The following is an 18704-nucleotide window of genomic DNA, read 5'->3' on the forward strand; positions in this document are numbered from 1 at the left end:
AATTTCAACCTTTTTATGGTTTTTAATCCACTGCTTTGACCTTATCTTGTGGGTGTTTTTGTGTCACACATGGCTCCCGCAGGCCAGAGACTGATCAAATATAATATTGGGGAAAAATACAAAATTAGTCGCTAGACCAAAACTAATTACATTCGCTAGCCAAAAAGTGCATAAATAAGTATATTTTTTTATATGTAATACACATATAAATAAAAATTATAGCGACTACTAATATACATTTCTCAATAATATGGCCCCACGATTAAAATTGCAACAACATACATTATCAATGAATATTTCCAAACATATGACCATTTGGCAAGACATATAAGATTAAGATGGGAAATGAACAGTATGGTACTATTGACATATAACCACTGCAATGATGGCTTTTGCAAGAATCATATGAAAATAGAAATTGGCAAAGTATATATATGAGATTTGATGAGTCATGAATTTAAGGTTGCATGTGAACCTCACTTGAAAGAAAGAACTACAGTGTTAACTACCAGCTCACTATACATGTATTATAACCTTCCAAATCATATATTTGTTTTAATTTGAAGGACCACATGTTAGTAGAAGAAAAAGTGAACCATGCATGTGCTATCATACTCTTGAGACAGTCAATGATAGAAGCTCACCATATAAAAAGACCTTAATTTGTTGATGTTTTGTCGGTCTAAACTTTGATGCACAGAGTTAATTATTACTATTTATTTTAGTGAGAGGTCGTAAAAATGAGTCGAGGGTCTTTCGGAAATAGCCTCTCTATTCCTCCGGAGTAGGGGTACCAATTATGATATTTTACTGGATTGTTGTTATTGTCGTAAAAGTAATAAAATAATGGAGGTAGGGGGTGAAATTAGAAGGTTATGTGTGGGGTCGGCCGAATTAGTAGATTTAATAGTCTAAACTATGTATTAATACTAAGAAATTCACTAAATATTTACAAAAATTAAATTCAAAATTTAATTACTAAGACCTAATATTGCTATCCTAAAATTTAGAATACATAAAACTCAAATTTTGGCTCCATGATCGAATTGCACGCAAACTAATGCAAATACTACTAATATAAAAAATAAAAAATAAAAAGACACAGAGAGAGTAGTTCAACAAATCAATTCCTGGCTTCTACTTCACATAGACAAGGGCGGATGTAGCTTTTCGGCAATGATCAACTGAATCTATAATTTTTTATACGGAGTATGAATATATATATATATATATACTAAATCTCAATAAGCCTTAGATTTAAACTCATAATTAAATTTTAAATTTTGAATCACCCTGTCTCTGCACATAGAACATAAGTCTTGGAGAGATTCCCTTTTTTTTCTTATACCTACTCGATCCCTTAAATTTGTAGGTGTGGTGTGACTTGTGAGTTTGATTTAATCAAAAAGATAAACTATAGCTATTCTTTTTTTTTTCCCGTCATTCTATGGGCATAATTTCTTGATATTAGTATATTTTAATGCATCCTTTTTAGGCTCTATAATTAGTTGACACTTTCACGTCTTGAATGCCTTGTCGAGTGTTTAACTCAAACTTACGCTTCCTTTTTTTCCCAATTCTTAATTCTTTCATTTTCTTGTTTTGTTTAATGGCCGATAGGTTACATTGTCACTCTTTGTGGTAGGAAGACAAGGACGTTTCTTCCATTTTCCTTCTAACAGAGTATTATGATAGTCCGATGCACAAAGCATCCCATATATATTTATGCAAGGTCGAGGATCTTGGTGCGATGTAGACAATTTATCTTAATAAAAGCAGTAATGATTGCTTCTATATTTCGAATTCGCGTCGTGATCCATAGGTCACGTAGAAACAACTTTACCGGTCCATTTTTCTTTTATTATGAACTAATTTTTTTGTTTCATAATTAGAGGGCAGTAGGAAATTTTCGTAGGCGAGTTTTATGCCAGTTGCATTCCTATTGTTACAATTCGGCTTGTAGGTAAATTTAAATTTAAAAGTACATAATTTTGAGGTTTTACTTCACGTCTCAAATTAATATATATTTATTTAATGTATATTCTTAAACGACATGAACCTATAATATATGTATATATTATTTTCTATACAAATATTATTACACACGTGTATATTAGGAAAATCTTTTGCGAAGCGATTTCAGATGACATTATGTCCTAAAGGATATTTTTCGCCGCTATTTCCAAGTGAGCACGATTTGAACTTTGTGTATATCATAGGCAGGGGCGGATCTACCTTGAAAGGTGGGGGTGGTACAGCACCCGCACGCTTCGGCTAAAATTTTTAATATGTATTTATATATCTGGTAAAACTCGTATATATTTAGTAAGTGTCGCCCACAATACAAAAATTGGATGCGGGTGCCACTGGTTTAGGGAAGGCTTTGAAGTCTTTAGATTACTAAATAAATAACCCGAGCTCAAATCTCAATTGACGCATTAATGCTCTGTGTGCAGCTGCTGCTTTTTCATTTTCGTTGTTCCGGTTCTTTTTTATTCTTTTTCCTTTTTTATGCTCTAGGCCTCACCTCTATTTTTCTTCCTTTTATTTGATATATCTCCCTCTTTCTTGTTCTTCTTCTTTTTTCTGCTTCTTCATTTCTTTAAAAAAAATTATTGCATTAATCTTCCTTTTTTTCCCTACAAGTATACTTAGTTGAAAATTTCTTTCGATAGGTCATTTGAATTGATTTTGGTTAATATATAGCATCTCTTTTTTAGATGATGCAACATTAATCTATATATATTGGAGTATAATTGAGCAATATCACCCTCTTCTATTGATTTTTTTTTTAAAGGCTCGAATTGTAGACATTTTTGAGTAGATTCTCATGGATTGAAAATTTGAAGCTTTTGCTTTGCATAGAATTGCTATACAAACTTGGGAATTAAAATGATAAAATGAACTCGAGAATAAGGAAGGTAAATTATTCTAGTTACACAAATTATTTGTAGAAGTTAAGCTATTTTTAAGCAAATTTTATAATTGGAGGTGCTATTTCATTAAAAATAAAATTGCAATTATCTTTCATAATATAATTTACATTAAAGCTTGAAAAAAAAAAGTAACTAGACAAAATAAAACTTATTTGTTTATGTATGTGAATAAAAGGCTTAATCAATCTAACTAGAATAACAAAATTCTTATTGAAGCGGTGCGACTTTTTATTCGGTGTTTGTGGCTAGAGGTAGATATACGATTTGCATAATGAGTGTCACCCGCAACCTCTAAATCCTGGATCCGCCTCTGATCATAGGTAGATTCAATAATTTAGAAAAGGTTAAGTACATAGTACAATTGCATTCATTAGTATATGTTGTGAGCAGGGGCGGAGCTAAGGTACAGCTAGCTATGAATTCGACCGAATTCAATAACTTTGGTTCAAACTCTGTATTTATCTTTAAAAATTTAAGAAATATGTGCATTATCTTAGGTAGCAGCATTGCACCGCATGATGATTATGTCATCATTATCCACTAATTAGCCCTTAATAATTGGTGCAAGTTAACCACATGCTTTCGTTTAGACTTTAAATTAAGCGCTTTAGAAAGCTAATGAGGTGGGTTATACACGACGTGCTCAAACTTAGGAAATAAAGGGAGTTAGGTTAGACTAAAACATATAAAGTCACAGGGATTCCTATTTTTCTCTTCCTGCGTAATATGTTTGGAATATATAAAGGTAAAAGGGTTAAAATAGGTCGCCTAGCGTTGTCCTTGTCTGTAATAGTAGCTTTAGTATATGAGTTAGTGTTATTTATGCATTTTCGTATTCCTTGATTTATATGATTACTTGTCGTTGCTTTCGTTTCGGCCTTCTAGTTACAATACTCAGGTTTAGTTTTGTATCTTTGTATTTTTGCTTCGGTTTGATAATTGGTGAGATTGCTGCTACCCTTCCTTTTATCTTTCTTAAGCCGAGGGTCTTTCGGAAACAGCATCTTTGCCTTCTTGAAAGTAGGGGTAAGGTTTGCATATATACTACCTGTTTGACCAAAAAAATATTGACTTTGGCTCAACCAATTAGATTTATATGAAGAAGGGTTAATCTTAGTTAAAAATAATATCCTAAAGATAACTAGTATATTTATCCGGATGGCAGTGTGTATAAGCAATAACAATCTTCAATGATCCAAATCGGTGAAGCATGGCATTCAATAGTAATAAATAGCAATAAATGACATTTAAGTAAATAAAACGTGTGAATCACCCGAAAAAGGATGAGATCAATGGATATTTTTTCTGACAATGATGAATGATTGATAGCCTTTGAACATTTGGATTGTTCTTGGATCCAGTGAAAATACTAGACAAGAATCTTAGTAAAAATGTTATTTTTGTACATATGCGATAAGACCAGATTCTCTCTTACAAAGTCAATGTGTTCTTCACAAATGAATATCTAATGTCCCCTATCATTGTATCTATTTTTATATATAAGGAACATGTTCCTAGAAACCCTAATAGTACAAGTGCATAGAGTATCCACTTGAATATTCTCTTTAATGTCCTATCTTGAAACTAGTCGTTATAACTCTGTCAAGGATATTCGACCTCGACCTTGATATCTAATGAGTCATCGACCTTAATTCTTGCTGACTCTTCGCCCGCAACCTTCATTGTTCCCTGAACCACTTCGACACATGGCGGCCTGTGCCTCACTGATGCTACCATGACTTAAGCATTTTAGAGATAAATTTTGATCCATACAGTTAGTCCCTTTGCTTATTGAGGTCGACTTCGCAGACGAGTTCGATGAACGGATTATGTTGGTGGTGGTCAAGCTTTATCAAGCGGACTATACGGGTCGTGGTTGTTGTGGCGAAGGAGCGACGTGGCCCTCCGTGAGCCGCACCTTTCTAATACTTCGAGTTTCCTAGGTGATTTGCTGGAGTTTCCCTGTCCAGGGTTAGGATGACATCATGATATCATGCATCATTATAACACATATTCCCGATGCGTAGCGTCGTTTCATGTGTGACCTTTGATCAGACATGACACTTCGATTCTGGTTTCCAATCACGATGAACCATTTTTGGTGCCACGACTTCTATAAATAGGGACCTTTGGACCTGGTTTTGAAGTTTCAATCCTCTAATGCTTCGAAGCACCAAACTTCTCTCCTGCTTTCTTCTTCTTCGAATCTCCTTTCTCTGTTGCATTGACCTATATCATTTTTCATTCTCTCCCGTTTGTTACTTTTCTCCACTACCTTGAATCATGTCAAACGTACCTTCTGATGCCGGCGAAGGGAGGCATGTTGCTCCCTTGGCAGTAGTGTCTCCCCCCATAGGGAGAGCATTTCTGCCATTGTTGAGGATGAAACTTTCCCGTCGGTGGAGGAAATAATCCCCCGTAATGTTGACGATGACGGCTAAGGAATTGTGGAGCTCAAGGCCAAATTCGACCTTCCAGACCATGTTGAGCTGATCCCCGCCAAAGGGGACACGGTGCAGGTTCATCGCCATAGGTACTGCGCTCTTTATGCCTACCCCTTCCTCATCGGCTATTCTTTCCCCCTCATTCCGTTGGTGGAAGAATTTTGTCATCACTAAGGTGTCTGCCTTGCCTAGATTGCATTGTACGTCTACAAGGTTATCAAGATGCTGACTAGGTTCGCCGAGCTGGCCGGGGTCGAGCTGACGCTGCGACACTTAGTACATCTATTCGCCCCTGGCTTCTATAGGGGAATGATGTTGAACCTTCACCACCGAGGAGGCAAATATTTGGTGGTGAAGATGGACGACAAAGCCAATCGCCAGTTCTGGCTTAACTTCTTCTTCGTCAGAACCGAGGACATTGTGGCCAATGTCAACGGCTTTCCTAAAGCTTGGAACTACACTCGTGAGTGCCTTGTTTCTTTCTGCGTTTGTTTGGTTTTAAGTTCTGATTTTTCACTTTCCTCTTTTGCAGCCAATTGCCAGCCTCCTCCTTTGGTCGCTCACATCTCTGACTAGGTCGAGCGACTCCTCCTACAAGTCGTATGAATCCGCGATTGGCCGAGTTCTGAGTTCTAATTTCTTTTCTTTGATCGTGGCCATCTCACCTCCCATTGTGTGTGCATTAGTTTTGCTAACTTGATGTTCTGCCTTTTTCTCAGGTAGGGGATAATTCTCGGAGGATCCAGGCATCGGTGCTCTCTCTTCGAAGGATGGTTGTTGCGCCTTCAGCTTCTATCTCTATTGCGACTACTACGTCTTCCGTACCGGTCTCAACCTCAGCTGGCGCAGTCCGAGAACCCGTCTTTGCTCCATCTACTGCTTCTACTCCTCAACTCCTTTCACTGGTTGATGAGGACGATGTCTCTCCTGATGACCTGGTCTAATGTCTCGTAAGAGAAGAGTTGTGGATATGGGGGGAGAGAGGTCGGTAGCCATCGGTTTGGGGGATTTGACTTCGTTCTTTGAGTGACAGCCATAGTGCACATTGGAGTGAGTCCCAAGGTAGGTCCTGAGGCCCCGCACTTGGAGGAGGCGAGCATGCGTCCTACGGGGGACACGATCGAGGGCAAGGTGCATGAAGACGGCGTTGCACTTTCGAGGCAAGAAGAGGCCTCGTCTTCTAGGGTCGTGGTGGACATCCCTTTTATGGCTGATGACAGAGGGAAGGTTGTCGCTGAAGAGGATGTCGGATCTGACTCCGACATGGATATGGACGAGTTGAGGATGATCGACGAGGGACTCACTCAATTCGAAGTGAGGTTGGAAGGGGGCTCCAGGACTATTACGATCCCAATGGATCATAATATTCTTGTAAATACTGAGGAAATATTTCCTTCCCTCAGTCCTCTTTGCTCTGAAATTGAGGGTACGACCCTCGAGACTATAACGACACCCTGTCGAATAACATTGCTGGCCTTGCTCTTCAAGTAAGTACAACTGTTGTCCATTCTTTTCCTTGTGTTTTGCTTTCTTTCGTAAGTTCTAGTTTCTTTTTTTTCATTTTGCAGGCGGTTATTCTGGAGATCGAGAGTGCTCGTCCAGAGAAGAAACGTAAATATATTTACGTGAAGTTGAAGAACAAGTACTTTAAATGTCTTGAAAAGTATCGGGAGCTCCAGTGTTGGCTCCGTGAAAGTGACGATGTGCCTCAACTGAGAGAAGACTTAAAAGTGAGGAACGAGGAGCTGATGCGGGTTGTGGAAATGCAGCGTCCTGGAAGGGACGTTGAGGAGCAAAGAGGAGGAGCTTGAGCTTAGCAGAGGAATTGAAGACCAATGTAGTGATCTCCAAGCCCAAGTGGTCCTACTGCGAAGCCAACTCAAAAAGTGTCAATTCAGGGCGGAGGCTCTTAGTGGCGAGGTCGTTGAGAAGCACGATGAGCTAGAGAAGGCGGAGCCTGCTCGGTTGGAAACTCATAGGAGGGCGGAGTCCCTTGAAGTGGCGAACCAAACTCTTTGTTCTGAACGAGAAAATGACTTGTTGACGGCGAGGCTTAAAGAAGAGCGGCTTGATGAAAGAATTGGGGAGTTGGAGAAAGAGACCTCTGATCTCTATGATCATGTTGCTGCTCTGGAGGCCGAGAAGGCCGAACTACTTGCACGGCCATCTTCATCTACTACTTCTGGCTTCCCCAACGTTCCTTGTGAGTTGTATGAAGAGTGGATTAACGTAGAGGCCCGATTGGATGTGCTTCATGAGTTGTACGTGGTGGGTTCTATTCCTGCCGAGGACTTTGAGGATGCTCGGGTCAAGGCTCGCGAAGCTCGAATTGCTTATGGCTATGACCCGATTACGACTCGTCCCCTTGAGAAAGATGAGGACGGTGAGGATGCTATAGACCACCTTGAGGACGAGGCCTGGTATCATTCCATATACCCGTCGGGCGAGGATGAAAAGGGCGTTAAAGGTCAGGCCGATGAGGGTGTCGTGGGTCGTGATGATAGTGGCCAGTAGTAGTTTTTTTGCTTTTCTATCATTTTGTGTATTTTTGCTGGTGTCTTCAAAAGCCTTTGTAAGAGACCTTTGTTTATAAATATCAGAGTTGGTTTTTGCTTTCATTTGCACCTTTCTTATTTGTTATGGTTTGTTTCTGTACTTTGTGGAGCAAATCAACACAAGGCAACCTGAATATGCAAAAATTGTACATACTTGGCCAACTTGCTGAACTAGAGGAGATTCAAGAATTGAGGATTCTGAATGATGAAGAGAAACATAAAAGAAAACTACTCTATTGATAGAGTTTGAGGAAAATGCTAGGAAGGAGGAGATAACATGGAGGCAAAGGTCCAGAGCTGTATGGCTGAAAGAAGGAGACAGGAATACCAAGTTCTTCCACAGAACTGCCAATGCCCACAAAAGGTACAACAACATTGATAAGTTACAAGTGAATGGGGAAACTATGGAGAACCCTGAAGATATCAAGAGGGAGATAGTTACTTTTTACCAAAAACTGTACATAGAGGCTGAGGAGTGGTGACCACAATGCAACCTAAAGACTGTCCAACCATTAGTCCAGAAGATAATCAGATGCTACTGAGTTCCTTTGAACCGCAGGAAATATGGGAGAGTGTCAAAGCATGTGCATGGGACAAAGTTCCGGGTCCAGATGGCTATATTATGGCTTTCTACACTCAATGCTGGGAAGTGATAGGCCCAGATGTGATTGCTGCAGTCCAAAATTTTCAAGTAAATGGGATATTCGAAAAGAGTTTCAATGCTACCTTGATGGCCTTGATTCCAAAGAAAGTGAGAGCCAAGGAATTGAAAGACTTTAGATCCTGACAGAAAGAACAAAAAAGTTATGGGCAAACTGGTGGACACTCAACAGATGTCTTTTATCAAAGGCAGGCAAATTATGGATGCTATCCTCATTGCTAATGAGTGTGTAGATGCTAGAATGAAGAGCAAAGACCCTGGTATTATGTGTAAGCTGGACATAGAGAAGGCATATGACCATCTGAATTGGGAGTTTTTGCCGGGAGTATTACTGAAAATGGGCTTTGATGATAGGTGGATTAGTTGGATCAAGTTCTGCATCAGCACTGTTAAATTTTCAATTCTGATAAACGGTTCACCTGTTGGTTTCTTCTCTTCTCAAAGAGGTTTGAGGCAGGGGGACCGTATCTCTCCCTTCCTATTTATTCTAGCAATGAAAGGTTTAAATAGCTTGTTTAAATCTGCTAAAGCTAACAATAGGACCAAGGGTTTCAGGGTGAAATCAACTGGAAATTAATCATCTGCAATATGCAGATGATACCTTGGTGTTTTGTGATGCTGATAAAGATCAGTTGCTTCTATTGTGAGTGGTATTCATTTTTTTTGAAGCTATATCTGGATTACACATTAACTGGAATAGGAGTTTCATTTATCCAATTAATGAAGTAATGAAGATACATAGCTTGGTGAGTACTCTGGGAGGAAGAGTAGGAGTTCTGCCAACAGTTTATCTGGGAATGCCACTTGGAGCAAAAAGCAAATCTAAAGGGATATGGAATGGTGTAGTTGATAAATGTGAAAAGAAGCTAGTCAGCTGGAAGAGCCAATATCTATACCTGGGAGGAAGAGTTACCCTAATTAACAGTGTACTGGATGCTATGCCAACTTATATGATGTCTTTATTTCCTATGCATGTAAGTGTAGCTAAAAGACTTGATACTTTGAGAAGGAACTTCTTATGGCAAGGCACCAGTGAAAAAAGCAAGATTCACCAGATGGGATATCCTTACAACAAGCAAGAAGGAAGGGGGTAAGGGGATCAGGAACCTAAAAATTCAGAACCAAGGTCTGATGATGAAGTGGCTACGGAGGTTTGCCACAGCAGAGCAATCTTTGTGGAAGAATGTAATTGAGGTAAGGTATGGGATGCAAGGAAGCTGGACAACCAAATCTGTAAACAGTCCTTGTAGGGTAAACCTGTGGAGATCCATCAGAAATCTATGGCCGAAGTTCAGAAAAAGTCTAGCCTCAAAGTGGGTAATGGTATGAAAACCTCTTTTTGGGAAGACAAATGGCTTGGACAAAGAATATTGAAGCAACTTTTTCCAGATATCTACAACCTGAACCAACAACAAGGGTCATCTGTTGGAGAGCTGTAGACAGGTCAAGGATGGAATCTCACTTATAGAAGACTCCTTAATGATTGGGAAATACAGAGGCTGACAGATTTTTACAATACCTTAGAACAGTTTAAAGGGAGGATATGGTGTTTTGGCAAGGGGGAAAGAAGGCAAGTACTCTGTTAGATCAGCTTACAAGGAGTACAACCAATTTAACAATCAGATTGGATGTTGGCCTTGGAAGATGATTTGGAAAGTAAGAATCCCATACAAAGTTGCATGTTTTACTTGGCTTTTACCAAGAGAAGCAGTCCTGACTCAAGATAATCTCATCAAGAGAGGATACCAGTTGGGGTCCAGATGTCATCTATGTGATGCTCATGAGGAGACAGTCAACCATCTCTTTTTACATTGCAGTGTCACTGATCAATTATTTGTTGTGGTTTGTTTTTGTACTTTGTGTGTTTTGCTCCTTCATAATTTTGTTGTTGTCATTGTATATATCAAATTTTATTGAAACATGGCCGGGGGTCGATAGGTGTTATTCGAACTTGGACGAATTCTTGCTTCTTTAAACCGCGGCCGAGATCCGATAGGTGTTGTTCAAAATTAGTAGAACTTATCCTTTTAATTCGGCGGATGGACGGTAGGTATTGTTCTAACTTGGTAAGAATTTTTACCTTTTTTTTATCGTGGCCGAGGGCCGTTAGGTGTTGTTCGAGCAAGGTCGAAAATTACCTTCTGTTAATCATGATTGAGAGCTGATAGGTGTTGTTCGAACAGGGTCGAACATAACCTTTTGTTAATTGCGGTCGAGGGCCGATAGGTGTTGCTCGAGCGGGTTCGAACATAACCTTTTGTTAATCGCGACGAGGGCTGATAGGTGTTGTTTGAAAGGGGTCGGACTTAACCTTTTGTTAATCATAGCCGACGATCGAAGGCGTTGTTCGAGCGAGGTCGAACATAACCTTTTGTTTATCGCGGCCGAGGGCTGATAGGTGTTGTTCGAGCGGGGTCGAACATAACCTTTTGTTAATTGAGGTCGAGGGCCGATAGGTGTTTCTGATAGACATAAGTTTCTTATTACTTTTATGTTGTTGCTCTGATTATACTATTAGAGAGATTGCAAATTTTTTGGGCATTGGCGGACGTTCCAGTCCTAGCCCCAGTCTATATAGTCCCTTCATTGCTTGACTTGGAGAGTATTGAGGAGTCGAGCAATGAAAGAGAAAAACAGTCCCCCCTTGCATACTTTGACTCGAAGTGTTCCTATTGTGGCCTCGTTAAAAGCCTCGTTGAGAAAACCCTAATGGGACAAAACTCAAGGGAAAAAGAGTACGACTTAGGGACACTTCTTCCCTTAGAAGTTGAAGTATTTGAGGTGGCTGATGTTCCAATTGTTCGATAGTTACTTTCTTTCCATTGTCTCTAATTGGAATGAACCCTTGTTTGCTTTGGCTGTAATTTTGTATGGACCATCCCAGTTTGTTCCCAACTTGCCTTCACGTGGATCTTTGCTTGCTTGAGTTTTGGATTTGAGTACGCAGTCTCCGATTTTGAGCGGTCGGACCTTTGCTTTCTTGTTGTAATAATGTTCTGCTTGCTGCTTTTGGGCGACCATCCTTGTGTACGCCATATCTTTTCGTTCATCAATTTCATCAAGTTCCTGCCTTCTACTCTCTCGTTACTCGTACTGCTTTCGTTGGAGTATCTTAGGCTAGGTTCTCCGACTTCGACGTGTATAACTGCTTCGGTCCCATTGACCAAAGAGTAGTGATATCTCATGTGCTTGTCTTCAGAGTAGTTCTATACGCCCACAATACTTATGGTAGTATCTCCGGCCACAGTCCCTTGGCGTCATCGAGCTTTTTCTTTATGATGTTTAATATGGACTTGTTGGAGGACTCTTCTTGTCCGTTACCCGCTGGGTGATACGAGGTCGAAAGTATCTTCATGATATGCCACTTCTCAAAGAACTCAATGGTTTTCTTTCCCGTGAATTGGGGCACGTTGTCGCAGTTGATCTCCTTGTGTAGGGCGAATCGACAAATGATGTTTCTCCATATAAAGGTGATTATCTCTTGTTCGCGCCTGCTTCTACCCATTTAGAGAAATAGTCAGTTAAAACCAAAAGGAATCGTATATTACCTCGCCCTGCTGGGAGGGGGCCCACGATGCCCATTCCCCACTTGATGAATGGCCATGGAGAGGTGACTGAGTGGAGGTTTTCGCCTGCTTGGTGAATCGTTGGGCGTACTTCTAGCATCATTCGCATTTCTTCACAAATTCTGAGGCGTCCTTTTTCATAGCAGGCCAATAGTATCCTGCCCATATGAGGCATATGACGAGTGCTCGATTGCTGGAGTGAGCACCACAATGGCCTTCGTGGACTTCTTTGAGGATGCGCTGGGTTTGGTTTGGACCCAAGCATTTCGCTAGAGGGCTGCCGTAAGTCCTCTTGTACAGGTCGCTATGGAGGAGACTGTATTTGGCTGCTTGCGTTCTTAGTTTCTTGGCTTCTTTTTATCGTTTGGGAGTGTGTTGTCCTGCAAATAGATGATAATATGATTACGCCAATCCCAAGGTAGGCTTAAAGATCTTACCTCTATTTGGTCTAGTGATGAGTTGATGAGGTGGACTACACTTTTAACTCCGATCGTGATGTTTTTGGTAGTTGCGGCCTATTTGGTGAGGTCGTTCTCTTTATCATTCTGCGCATGCCAGATTCGGTCGAGCTGGCATTCGTCGAATTCGGCCAGTAGCTTGCAGATCTCGGTCTGACATTTTCTTAACGTTTGTTCTTTGATTTGGAAGGTCCATGTGACTTGATTAACTACGAGCTGGGAGTCACATTAGAGTTTCAACTGCTTCACCCCATACTTGAGTGCTAGCCTTAATACTGTAATTACGGACTCATTGTTAGTCATATCTAGGTATCTTATGGACTGGAGAATTACTTCGCCTTTAGGGACCTCGAGCACGAGTCCCAGTCCAAATCCGGAGGCGTTGGATGCGCCGTCAGTGTATAGGACCCAGAAGTCTTGTGTTTGGGTAGAAGCTTGGACAACTTCCTTCTCGACTTCCGGCATTATCTTTGCACTGAAGTCCGCGACAAAGTCGGTAAACACTTGCGACTTTATCGCCGTTCGCGATTGATATGTGATATCGTGTTCGCTTAGCTCGATGGCCCACTTGTCCAGCCTTCCCGATAGCTCGGGTTTATACAAAATGCCTTTTAGGGGGAAGGTGGTAATGACCGAGATAGGGTGGCACTGAAAATAGGGTCTAAGCTTTCGTGAAGCTATGACTAGTGCCAACGCCAGTTTCTCGAGGTGCGGGTACCTCATCTCGGTGTCGACGAGTAATTTGCTAATGTAATAAATGGGAGATTGCGTACCTTTTCTTTCTCAGATCAGGACTGCACTTACTGCTACTTTAAAGACAGCCAGGTAGACGAGTAGAGGTTCCTCGGGTTCGGGCTTTGAAAGCAGGGGTGGTGATGACGGATATTCCTTCAGTTTTCGCAGAGCTTGTACGCAATCGGGTGTCCACTCGAGGCCGTTATCCTTTTTGAGTACACTGAAAAATTTGTGACATCTATCAAACGACCGGGAGATGAACCTCGATAAGGTGGCAATTTGACCAGTCAGCCTTTGGACTTGCTTCTTAGTAGTCAGGAGCTCTGATATCCCTTAGATAGCTTTGATTTAGTTCGAGTTAACCTCGATTGTACACTAAGAATCCCAAGAACTTCGCATAGGCTACGCCAAATGCGCATTTCTCCAAGTTTAGTTTCATTTCGTACCGCCTCAGTATGTCGAAAGCTCTCTTCAAATGGCCGATATGGTTCTCTACCTTTACGGACTTGACCAATATGTCATCATTATATACTTCCATGGTCTTGTCATCAATATATCCCCTACGTTTTTCAGTTCAAATGGCATGACCATATAACAATACGTTCTTTGGTGGGTGATGAACGTGGTTTTCTCTTGGTCCTGTTCTTCCATAAGTATCTGGTTATAGCCTGAGTACGCATCCAAGAAACTCAATAACTCGTGCCCGCCCGTTGCATTGATGAGTTGGTCGATGCATGGTAACAGGAACGAATCCTTCGGACATGCTTTTTTCAAGTCTATGAAATCCACGCACATCCACCATTTTCCATTTTTTTATCGTCACTATGTTGGCGGTCCATTTGGGGTACTTCGACTCTCTAGCGGAGCCATTTTCTAGTAGTTTCTCTAACTCCTCGCGGACAACATCATTGATAGCGGGATTGAATTTACGCCTGACCTACCTTATTGGGGGGGGGGGGGGTAGAACGGGTCGACATTTAGTTTGTGTGTGGCGATCTCCTTGGGGATGCCTGACATATCTGCATGGCTAAAGGCAATCAAGTATGCGTTAGTTATTAAGAATTGACTGAATTTACCTGGTTCTCGGAGTTTGCAGCCGATGTAGGCCTTTTTGCTATAGTCATTGGGGTCTTATTGAACGGGGTTGAGGTCTTCTATGGTCGAGTCTGCAGCATCGACCATTTCGGGATCCATGATGACGTCCCTGATCTCTTCTTGTGTCGACCTCGACCCTGTCGATTGCTACATCTCTTTTTCCTTATCTTTTTTCTGATGGGTTGTCGTGTTGTCTAAGGCGATGCGGTAGCACTCCCGAGATGTACGCTGCTCTCCGCGTATGCTGAATATCCCCCAAGTTGTTAGGAATTTGATTACTTGGTATAGTTTGGAGCGGATGGCTCTCATGGGATGTATCCATGGTCGTCCTACTATGGCGTTGTACGTGGTGGCCTAGTCCATGATGAAGAATGTCGTCTCCAGTGTCACACTTCTAGACAAGATGAGGAGAGTAAATTCTCCCGATGTCCGCTCAACTGCATTACTAAAACCGGTTAGCGTGATGCAGCGCAGCACTATCTTGTCCTCGAGTCTCATTTGGGTGAAGACTCGGGGATGGATAATGCACACTCCACTTCCATTGTCTACCATTATACGTTTGACATCAGTATCTAAAATGCACAAAATAACGACGAGGGCATCATTATGAGGGAAAGTCAAACTGTCGGCATCTGACTCATCCAAGATGATACTTTCTTTGAGTCCGTCATATCGTTAGCGGGTGATAGATCGCTTGAGCTTGTGAGTGGTGGTAAATTTAACGCTATTGATGGAGGCGTCGTCGCTTCCGCCGATGATCATGTTAATAGTACGAGCTGGTGATGGCGGCTTCGACGGACCTTGGTGTTCACATCCTTTAACGAAGTTTATTTCTCCCTTTATCGCTTAGCAGCTCTTTGAGGTGTCACTGCCGTAATATGTTTACAACTTCTTGCCTAAGGGCGATGCAATCTTCTTTTTGCTCACGTTCCCAGTGGAACTCACAAAGGGCGACGAATTTTCTGGTGCTCGGATCGGACCTCATATTTGGCGGCCACTTTACCTTCATTTTGAGTTTCTCTAGAGCAGACTATTTCTGTAGGTGATATACAAAAAATGTGAGTAGATAATAAGGAGGTCATACCTCTCTCATTCCGGTGAGTCCCTGTCCTTGGCCTAGATGGGCCTTCTTCATAGCGGATGGAAGGTGGGTGACGACCCTGACGTATGGCTGGTGTCGTTCCCTATTGGGTCGTGAGACCGGGTGATCCTTCCTGATGTTGTCTCTTTGTTCTTTTCTGGACTCGGCTTGTACCGAGATGAGCTGATGGGTGGGTCCGTTGAGGTCATCCTCATCTGCTCGTACCTCAGTAGAGTAGCATTATGGATATCGTCCCAAGTGGTTGGGGGATATTTCATCAATCGGCACAGTAGTTTTCTGGTTGCTCTCGAACCATCTTTACTCAACCCGTTTTGAAAAGCTGCGACCGCCATCCCCTCGGACACGTTCAACAGAGTCGTCCTTACCTTGTTGAATCGAGCAAAGAAGTCCCTCAGTTCCTCTCCCAAGGACTGCTTGATGGCGAATATGTCGTTTACTCTTGTTTCGGCCTTCTTGGCTCAGGCATGTGCCGTTACGAACTTATTGGCCATTTCCTCGAAAGTTTCTATGAAGCGAGCTGGTAGCTGTGAGTACCATGTTAATGTCCCCTGTAAGGGTTTCGCTAAAATTCTTCAACATTGGTGAGGTCGTTGCCTTTCACGGCGGTGATAATGAGTCACATGATCTTCGGGGTTAGTCGCTCCATCGTATATCATGAGGTAAGGCGGCATTTTGAGGGTCTTTGGTATGGCATGTGGGGCTGCTTCTTCATTGTATGGCTACTTTACGAACCTATCGGCGTCCCTCTTTGGCAATAGTTTAGGAGCGCCCGGTATCTTGTTGACTCGTTCTTGGTGTTCTTTCATTTGATCTCTGAGTGCTTTATTTTCATTCTCTATTTCCTCCATCCTCTTTACGACAGTGGCGAGGGCGTCATCCTCTGTGCTGTTAGTAACATTGTGAGCTATACTTGGTGTTGGAGGGTCTGGTTGGTTGCTCTGCTCGTTTGCTCGTTGTACCGTGCAAGCTCTTGCAGTTTCTGTAGTCGTGCATCGAGCGGGCTTGTTGAGCACGCTCACTAGCGCATTGGTTAGCCATGCTTCGAGGAGCTTTTTCACGGTTGGTGGTGTCCCTTCTTTTGCGGACGTGGATGCCCCTTTTTTGTTGGGTTTTGTTATGCTGCAATAGGGAGGGGGCGACCTCTCGCGTCTAGGGGAGACGGTGGGCATCACGTCCTTGACCAATGTTTCACAATTCTCGTTGATAACATTCATGAGGTTGCTTGGGAAGTTGCCTGTTACTTTTGTCCTCTCTCCTTGGTTACCCGCCATGTAGGTTTTTGTGCGTGCAAAGAAGGAGAAAAATCTTGGGGTTTGTGAGTGATTTGCGTTAGTTGTAGATCTAAAGGAAACTAAAAAAAATTAACTAAGAAATCCCCATAGACGGCGCCAAACTGTTTGATAAAAATATTGATTTTGGCTCAACCAATTAGATTTATATAAAGAATGGTTAATCTTAGTTAAAAATAATATCGTAAAGATAAAGTTGCCGGGACCGTGGCAGATTACTAGTATATTTATCCGGATGGCAGTGAGTATATATAATAATGACAATCTTCAATGATCCAAAAAGGTGAAGTATGCATTCAATAGTAATAAATATCAATAAATGGCATTTAAGTAAATAAAACATGTGATCACCCGAAAAGGGATGAGATCGGTGGATATTCTTTCTGGCAATGATGAATGATTGATAGCCTTTGAACATTTAAGTTGTTCTTAGATCCGGAATGCTAGAAAAGAATCTTGGTAAAAATGTTGTTTTTGTATATATGCGATAAAACCAGATTCTCTCTTACAAAGTCAATGTGTTCTTTACAAATGAGTATCTCATGTCCCCCATCATTGTGTCTCTTTCTATTTATATGGAACATGTTCCTAGAAACCCTAATAGTATAAGTACAAAGAATATTTCATCTTGAAATTAGCCGTTATGACTCTGTTAAGGGTATTCGACCTCGATCTCTGATGATTCCTCGACCTTAATTCTTGCTGACTCTTCGGCCGCAACCTTCATTGTTCCCTGAACCACTTCGACACACGGCGGCCTGTGAATGCCTCGCTGATGCTGCCACGACTTCAGCATTTTAGAGATAAAATTTGACCCCTGCCTACCCTCCCCATACTCCATTTGTGGAATACACTGAGTCTGTTGTTGTTGTTGTTGTTTGCGTAATATGTTTGGAGCCTTTTTTTTTCCTGCCTAATCAATGTAAGGGCTTTAACCAAACATTTTTTAATTAACTAAGCAGCAACTCACGCCTAATGTTGAAAAAAAAGAAGCAAAGTCATGCTTGATCGCTCTTGATACATAGTCTATTACAAAAAAGTAAAGTCAAATTTTTTGGGGTGTTATTTTAACTCCATAAAATGCAATCGGGTAAAGTGTGACTTGACGAATGACGATTAGGACATATTTATGGATAGAGTTATAACGAATCTCAAAATATAAGTAATATCTACTGGCTTTTATCCCTTTTTAGGTTCAATACTTTAAGTATATTATTATTCTATTCTTTTTTAGGATCTCATTTTTGAGTATTTTATCGAAGATTTCTTAATTTAACTAAAAGCAAAAATAAATAATTGTTATTACTACTAACTACTATTATCATAGGAATCGTTTTTTTTTTTACGCGTAATCATGTTACAATTCAAAATTCTAAAACATAATAAATAAACCAAGAAAGGCCCCATTACCACTAAAACAAAATAACTTTCTATGGTTGGTCATGTTTGTTATTTGTCTTTGTCTACTATATTATATCAATATTCGCACCACAAATAACGACACCTTCACTCAATCAAATGAAGAGTATCTTCCTCTCCGTTTCTAGAACTATCACTATATGTTTCCTGTAAAGAGGTTAATCATTTGTTTCTGTTTTGTTTTGTTATTTCTTTCTTTTTGAAATGTGATGGACAAGGTTTAACTAGTTTGGTTAAAATTCGAAAAACAAGAAGCACTTAATTTAAAAATAATAGTAGTTCTCCATTACTTATTTTAGAGAATTAATTAAGCTGCTCGACCAAACTTTCGAATAAAAAAGTTAGTCAAAATAGTAATAAAAGCTTTTACTCTGAAAAGGAGAGGAAACAATAACCACATTCTCCAATGGCCAAATTCAAAAAACCGCAGTATAAAATTTATTA

The 18704-nt window shown here is 40.9% G+C and overlaps 1 protein-coding gene across 1 annotated transcript; it reads left to right on the forward strand.

Moving 5' to 3' along the window:
• Positions 8742 to 10035, forward strand: LOC109233777. The gene is made up of 4 exons (XM_019399639.1): positions 8742 to 9042; positions 9266 to 9570; positions 9623 to 9790; positions 9847 to 10035. The coding sequence occupies exons 1-4, from the start codon at positions 8742 to 8744 to the stop codon at positions 10033 to 10035; spliced, it is 963 nt and encodes a 320-aa protein (XP_019255184.1).

The sequence above is a fragment of the Nicotiana attenuata genome, chromosome 10 (assembly GCF_001879085.1).
Source record: "Nicotiana attenuata strain UT chromosome 10, NIATTr2, whole genome shotgun sequence".
Lineage (NCBI taxonomy): Eukaryota > Viridiplantae > Streptophyta > Magnoliopsida > Solanales > Solanaceae > Nicotiana > Nicotiana attenuata.